Source organism: Apaloderma vittatum, unplaced genomic scaffold (genome assembly GCF_000703405.1).
Source record: "Apaloderma vittatum isolate BGI_N311 unplaced genomic scaffold, ASM70340v1 scaffold42566, whole genome shotgun sequence".
NCBI lineage: Eukaryota > Metazoa > Chordata > Aves > Trogoniformes > Trogonidae > Apaloderma > Apaloderma vittatum.
This window is the reverse complement of record NW_009720878.1, coordinates 1-7,962: the sequence shown is the minus strand read 5'-3', so window position 1 is coordinate 7,962 and position 7,962 is coordinate 1. Positions and strand designations below refer to the sequence as shown.

Here is a 7,962-nt window from a genome sequence, read left to right as displayed (position 1 = left end):
CTCTCATCTTGGTGGAGAGAGCTAAGCTCCACTCACTAGTTCCCTCTGAGCAGTCCCTTGCCATGTTAGTCTTCTTGGGGTTCATTTTATTAAGAAAAGGGAGTTTTTAAAGGGGGATGAAGGATGCGAATGCTTTGTCTCATGTGCCAGGTGCTAGAAGAGGAGTGCCAATGAGAGGACACATTCTTGCTAGGTTTTATGTTTCCATAGTTCTCTGTCCTCTTGTCCTGTGTTCCTAGAGGTTATGGTCAGGATCTCCTCCTGCAATCAGTCGTTACAAGGTTTGTTTGTCAGTACACATAGCACCTTGTTCAGCTGTAGGTTTGTTTACAAGGCTAATCAAGATTGAAAAAGAGTAAACCGGACAAGGTGTGATGTTCCTGTGATTTGTTTTACACACTTGTGCGTACTTAGAGACACAGCCAAGAATTATGCTTCCCCTTTGCCCGTACTTTTGCCTAGGAATAGCTGAAGCTCTTTCTTAATTTTTTATCTTTTACAAATCTTGCTATATAGTGCAGGAGTTCTGTGTATAATTGTTCATTAAATTAAAATATGGTATATGCCTGTATCATAGAATCATAGAATTGTCAGAGTTGGAAGGGATCTTAAAGATCATCTAGTTCCAACCCCCACGCCATGGGCAGGGACACCCCCCTCCTAGATCAGGCTGCCCAGAGCCCCATCCAGCCTGGCCTTAAAAAAACTTCCAGGGATGGGGCTTCCACCCCGTCTCTGGGCAACCTGTTCCAGTGTCTCACCACCCTCATGGTGAAGAACTTCTTCCTAACGTCCAATCTGAACCGATCCATCTCTAGCTTCAATCCATTCCCCCTAGTCCTATCACTACCCGACATCCTAAAAAGCCCCTCACCAGCTTTCTTGTAGCCCCCCTGAGATCCTGTAAGGCCACAATAAGGTCTCCTCGGAACCTTCTTTTCTGCAGACTGAACAACCCCAACTCTCTCAGTCTGTCTTCATAGGAGAGGTGCTCCAGCCCCTAATCATCCTTGTGACCCTTCTCTGGACACGCTGTAGTTTCAGTGTCGATTGTTTGAAGGCTGATTTCCCAGTGATTGATTATTTTAGGTAAGGGTTTTAAAATTTAGCAACTCTTGTTCCTTTTCTCCATGTAAAACAACTCCAAATGATTTCTGTATTAATTTTCTCAATCGTTATGTTTTTCTTCTCTTTCAGTGCACAGGAATTGAAACTATAAAGATATCATAATGTTAATAGATCTGTCTCAGAGTTCATGAGGTCAAACTTGTTGGTCTTCCCATATGACTAACAGTGCAAAAATCTGGAATCAGTTCAGTTAATCTTGGGCATAAAACAACTGGCATTGAAGAATTGCACATCCATAAATCAATAGAGACTAACCTCTGATTTATTTCATTTTGGGTTACATGTTCTGCTTTCACCATAAAAGCAGATAAAAGTAACTATAATTAAAATGTCTATTTCCTTCTCTCCTATTTGTGTTAACATTCTTGCTATTGAATATACCCATTTCATAGTACTATATTTTTTCAGTATTCTACAGTTATTGTTTCGTTAAAAATACGCCTGTGATACTAACTGTATAATAAATCACAATTCAAAATAAAATATCAGGCATTTCATCCATGAGAGAGAATAATAAAGCTATAATAAAAAGGAATAGAGTTTAGAAATATGATAATGTTGCATGAGGTTTTTATAGACTCCATGTAAATGTTAAAATCTATAAATTTTTTATGTTGTGTAAAGTTGTAGGAAATAGCAATGAAAGAGGTGGGGTGAGGGGAAAAAAAAAAAAGCAGCGTTAGAAGACTTTTAATCCTGAAATTGCTGGGTTTCTGATTTCTTTCTATAATCTGAAAAAAAAAAGTGTATAAAAATAATGTGTATAAAAAATAAATTATTTGTTTGTGGCTTATCTTACTTACTGCAGGTATTAAAGGTAAATTGAGGAAGTAAAACTGTGGGTTTCCACTTTCCTAGTCACAGTATCGGTAAGTGAAGAAACTCCAAAGTCTCATCATGTCTCTAATTGCCTTCCTTTGCTCACACCTAGTATCCCTGTATGTACTTTACCCCTATTTTTCCAACGATGCTTTAAACAACTTTTTTGTTTGGCTTCTTTTTATATATCTGGGTTGTAACTGAACTTAGAAGGATGTGTGAATATGGGAAGGAGAGGATAGGACATGAATTCTTCTTTGCAACCATCTTCTTCTTATTGAATCATCCTTCACACTGCACTGGTGGGATATGAATTTAAAACCTTCATTTTCTCATATTCCAATGATGATTTATTTAATTGTACTAGTCCAGTACAGTCCAATACTTGATATTTCTTCTGACAGCAGACTGCACAAGGCAGTTGCAATTTGATTTAAATAAAACCTTCTTAAATAATTTTTTATTTAAATAAAGGAGAAAAGAGGAAACTGCAGATTTCTAAAGCAGGTTCAAAACAGCTACAAATAATTACTGATTTAAAAACCTGCCATTCTTGAAACTCAGTGCTGGTCAGCCTTGTTTTCTTCTACTGTTTTCTTCAAGCACAAAAAATGTGCTTGATATACCCTAGAACATGCTGACTTGAAAATATGGGGGCACTTACTGTCCTCTCATGATGGAGCTGCCTCTCCTTAACTGACAGGTGGCTCATCACTGACAAGGACATTGTGCATTCTACTTGCATAATCAAGATTCTTCTTGAACTAAAAAGGAGAGGAGGAAGTAGAGGAAACAAAGCTATCCTGGCATAAAATAAGGAACTCACTGAGCACTTGCACTTCTGAAAGAAGTTTCTTCTGTAAATATCAAACTTTTTCGCATGTGGGTCTTTAAAACAGCAGTAGGGGAAGGCCAGTATGGGACTAGACGAAAAGATGCTCAAGAGAACATGTCAATATGAGTTGCTGCATAATCCAAAAACATTTGACAACCACATCTTTAATCCCAAAGGTCACAGCCCTGAGACACTATATAGTATTAGAACATACTTAGCTTACCTCATGCACAGCAGTAGCACTCAGCAGTTTAAGACAGAAAATTAAGATAAATACTGGAGATAACAAAAAAGCCTGAAGAAATTTATACAGATGTAATGTTATTCTTCAAACTGCAGTTCACCCAGGATTACTGAGGATTACTGCACCTAAACTACAAAGATCTGAAGAGGACCTCATTTGTGTCTCCCCTGGCAAGAAGTAACCTAGGGCAGATGCATTAAACAAGGAAAAAATCATCATCTTTGTATGTCCTGCCTTATCCCATGCTAAGGAGGTGCACTCTGAGGAGGCAGCATGGAATTCCCTTCCAGTGGGAGGAAGTGAGAAGGAATAGCAAAAAGGGAGGCCTTTGCCACTATACTGGTGTGGAGAAGATGAATAGGGTTTAGTTGTTCATTGTTTCTTCTAAAAGAAAAATTAAGAGGCTTAAAATGAAGCAAGCAGGAGGTAGATTCAAAACAGTCCAAAGAAGGTGGTCTTCAAACTGTGGAGGTCCTTGTAGCTGGATGTTATGAATGTAAACATTTCTATGAATTTCAGAAGGAAAATGGGAAAAGTGATGGAGGAGAAACCATCCAAATAACACAAAGAAACCATAACCAGATCAAGAGGTCCCTGGCCTAGTCTGTGCCTGTTGAGCACTGCAGAACACGAAGATATTAAGAATACCACTACATAGTCTTCTAACAGGCTGTGCAATGCATCATTTACAAAACAATGGAAAGTGGTCAGAGCTAAACAGCATTACAAGATCCTCATAGTGTCTGTTTCTTCTTGAGAAACAGGTTTTCTGCTCATTGCCTTCTAGCATGGAGAGAGTGCAGTTTCTAAGAATTTGCAAACTTCTTTATTGATTCATAGCATGGTTTTCCAATGTCATGTCTCTTATAGCAGCACCTACTTGGAAGGGGCTTCACTTTCTATGGGCGGAAAAAACACAAGCAGCTTGTAAGGAACTGAAACAGGCTTTCACAACAGTGTGCCTCACAGTACTTCCCAGGCCTTGGTTGGTATTTCATTGTGGAAGCAGATACCTCTAGGCCATAGGGGGCATACTGTTCCAGAACCTGGAACAGATCCATGACTGTCTTTTTTTTCCTCTAGGTAGCTCACACCCATTGAGAGGAATTATGACATCTAGGATGAGCAGCACCTGAAAATCAAAGCTTCCTCTGAGGAGTGGTAGCACATTCTTAAGGCAGCAGAAGAACCAATAGTGGTCCTGACCTACCACCAGAACCTAGAATATAACTGAGGAGTGAATTGCTTTTCTCCACACCTTGTCTGCCAGACTTAACAAATTATGGAGTGAGGTAACTGGCCATTCATCACTGACTCCGGTTTCCAACCCAAAATTCTGACAGCCACAAGAGCTGCCTCACATGTACCTCCACCAAATGACAGTCAGAGCAGGCAGTCTGTTGATGCAACTGAAAGAACAGTTGCCATTTCTACCACAATAAATCACACAATTAATATGGAAATATTAGAATTTATGAAACTATGAAATATGAAATGGATTGTTGCTCAGTATGGGGCTCAAACCAATCTCATATTTCAGTTTTGCAAACTCTAATTTTCCAGATTTTTTTGTTTGAAAGGTTACAAGAAATCTCAACAGTTATTAATATGGTTCCAAGTGAAATATTACACGTCCTTGGAGACTTTGGATTATGATTAATTGTCATGTTGCTCCCTAATATGTCATATTATCATGTTATCTGAGATCATCTAGTCCAATCCTCCTGCCACAGGCAGGCACATCTTTCACTAAATCGGGTTGCTCAAGATGGGGAGCAAAAGATCTTGAAGCATCGGGAAAAGCTGTGCCATGCCTCTATGTGCTGACCATAGCTTCCTGCATGAATATGTGGCTAACCGGCAGCGGATGGGGCACTGGAAGGCCAGGCTCCGTGACAGTCAGCTCAGGGCTTGAGACAGCCCAAGCTACCTGTCAGAAATCAGCAAGACTTGGGCTGCTCTGCAAGAGATGACCATCAAAAGCTGAAGGAGATCGCATCACAGGGCAGTGCTGTTGCCAACCTGGGCACAGTACCCAAGAAGGGCAGGCTAATCACAGTAACAGATGCTGTAGACAGTCCCAGCGATCACCAGGTAACTGCAAGATGGCAGCTCAAGTCCAAGAGCAACCCACAAAATCACCAGGAGCTGCAGGGTACAGGGCTAGCCATGCGTCTGCCAGCAGCGTGGCTCAGCAAAGGGCTGGAGGCCAAGGCTGGAGCATAAACGGAGCTACCCCTGGCCACTGTGTGCCAGGTTGTACCTTAGGCTCCAGGTTAACTCCAGGGCAATCAGGAGAGGAGAACGTAACATAAACTAAAGCAACCACAGGAATTGGCTCCAACCACTTTGCACCTTCTAACTGGAGCTTAAAACACAGGCTAAACACATCTTGAAGGTGTTAACATCAATGACCACAAAATATTTTCATGCTTGCTCTCTCTACAGGTCCTTTGGTCGCTCATTGTTACACTCATTCTGTAAAAAAGCTGCACAAATGTTTAGGAAAACCTTTAAGGAGCAGACACAGAGCACAAATACAGGAACAGGTATGAAAGATGACAGATTCAGGCTTGCCAGTTCTGACACGAACAGAGAAATGTTGGAAATAGGGCCTGTGGGACTACCTGTTCTCAATCCATAATGAATAAGCATTAAGCATCCCAACTTCCTGATTAAAAACGATGGACTTTGTTCATGGATTTTTGTTCATTTTACTTTAAAGGAAAGCCTGGGTTGCTCTCCTAAGCAACAAAAAGACTAAATGTGAAAATGCCTGAAATGATCTTGAATACAACTCACAGAATTCAGATTACAAAACTGCATTTTATAGAACAAAAAATGGATTTCAAAGAATGAGGAAATTGTATAATTACCCAATCCACTTTCAGACTTAAACTATGGATTGTATAAATGTGTTACTGGAAACCAAACAGAACAACCAACTAATAAAGACACAGGAAAACCAGGTATAACACTTGGAAAAACACAAAATCAAATTAAAAGTATCCCCCAGCTAAACTGGGGTTACCATTAAAACAGGCACAATAAAGCATCTTTACTGCTTGGTTCAGACGAACACCTTTTAAAAAAAGTGCGCTGCCGATTAGAACAAAAAGTTAAAGTAAGTATCATTTAAGGCTCTACAAACCAGAAACTCTTGAAGCAAAACAGCATTCTTAAGCACTACAGATGTACAATTTCAGCACTGATGTTTTTGCCTGAGGCAGTCTGATGCCCTTGGTTTTGTTCATCTCAGCTTCCTCCTGCTCACACGCTTGTATGCTTGTTTTTGACACCCAGTGTGACTACGTGATGCAATCTGAGAGGTATAGTTAACGTCAATCATTTTAAAACCATAGTCTATTCACACTGCTGTGCTGTTTTTCTTAAGAATATAGTTGGTTGGACTTTGCAATTTTCTCCATACTTCAGCTGAGATAGCTCTTTTATCTAAAAATTACTGAGGAACATTTTAAATACATATAAGTTAAGCTCCGCTTATTTGTACAAATCCACATTTTGTAAATTGAATCAGCCATACTGTAGTCAAGCAAAATGTGTAATAATTTCCTAGTAAGGTACTGCTATTTAATTAACTTTTTCCAAGGCACAGTACACAAAAGAACTCATGCAGTGGCAGATCAGCCTACCACAAGAAAATGTTAACCTTCTAACGAGACAGTGGGACATTTTATTTGTTCCTTGTAACGAGAGACACAAGGCAACACGAGCAGCATGACACGGAAATTCAGATGTCCGGGATTCTTCATCAGTCACCTTAAGAGTCCCTCACACAAATGAGAGATATGAAGCTGTAAAATATAATATGGGAATATAATTTTATTGTGTTAATCTGCATATGTATTGGTACAGCTGTTCTGTGAATGCTTCCGAGGAAAATTTTTCCATAACTCTAACTCTCCCAGCTGCTCCCATTGTGTCCTTTAAGAGAGGATCTCTCACAATTTTTTCCATGGCCTCAGAGAATTGCGTTGGCAGAGGATCACACAAAAATCCTGTAACATTATGCAAGATTGTTTCTACAGGACCCCCCGAATTAACTGCTATAACTGGACATCTCATATACATTGCTTCCAGAGGAACAATGCCGAAATGTTCATTGCTTGGTGTATAAAGCACACATACAGAGTTATTAAAAAGAGAGATTTTCTGTTCATCTGAGAAAGATCTCAGGAAAGTGACGTGGTCGTTAACACTCAGCTTGGCTGCAAGTCCCCTCAGCTCTTCGTAGTGCTCCACGTTTTCCAGAACTCGTTTATCATAGCCACCTGCCACAACGAGGTGAACTTCATTCCACTCATGAGAATCAAGTCTTCCTCGAAGCTCATGCAAAGCTTCAAGAGCCAACGCTAGATTCTTTTTTCTCTCATACCTATTAATGGAAAGAAACAGGAATTTTTTCTTCTTTGGTATCATGTCAGCTATGTCTGCAGGAACTACTGTTTCAAAGCTACTGATGTTGAGCGATGGGTAGAGGACATCCGGGTTCACATCTGATAACGACTTAAACGTGTTCTTGAACACACCAGCAGTGAACTTCCTATTCACGAAAATGCAGCCCGCCATGCCCGTTGTGTACTCTCCCAGCCAGTCGAGCGGTAATCTGTAGAGGCGCTTTAGGAAAGATTCTCTCTTGGTCAGAAGCTGATCAGGGAAGTGACAATAGAACAAAACCTTCTTACGGGTTCTGGCCAGTCTAAGTACAGGAATACAAGCAGACACCTAGTGCAAACCAGGAGAGGCAGAACAAGAGGAGACATTAGTTAGCCGCGTTAGAGCAGCAGGCACATACGTGCGGCTGCAAAGCCATGCCCTGGAGAGCCATTCCTCCCTCTCTGCTCTCCACAAGCCCATGAGCTGCGCTCCCTCGCCCAGGACTTCTACACCTCCTCCTTCACCTCGGCCCCTCGGG

The 7,962-nt window shown here is 40.7% G+C and overlaps 1 protein-coding gene across 1 annotated transcript; it reads right to left on the bottom strand.

Moving 5' to 3' along the window:
* Positions 1–6,846: 6,846 nt before the first annotated feature.
* On the bottom strand, positions 6,847–7,780 carry ALG2 (ALG2, alpha-1,3/1,6-mannosyltransferase). The gene has a single exon (XM_009871144.1). It carries the CDS (start codon positions 7,614–7,616, stop codon positions 6,870–6,872), a length of 747 nt encoding a protein of 248 aa, XP_009869446.1. The 5' UTR covers positions 7,617–7,780; the 3' UTR covers positions 6,847–6,869.
* Between the last annotated feature and the right edge of the window lie 182 nt (positions 7,781–7,962).

Coding starts and splice junctions, on each gene's coding strand:
- ALG2 (XM_009871144.1), bottom strand. CDS start 7,616: ATGGCGGGCTGCATTTTCGTGAATAGGAAGTTCACTGCTGGTGTGTTC.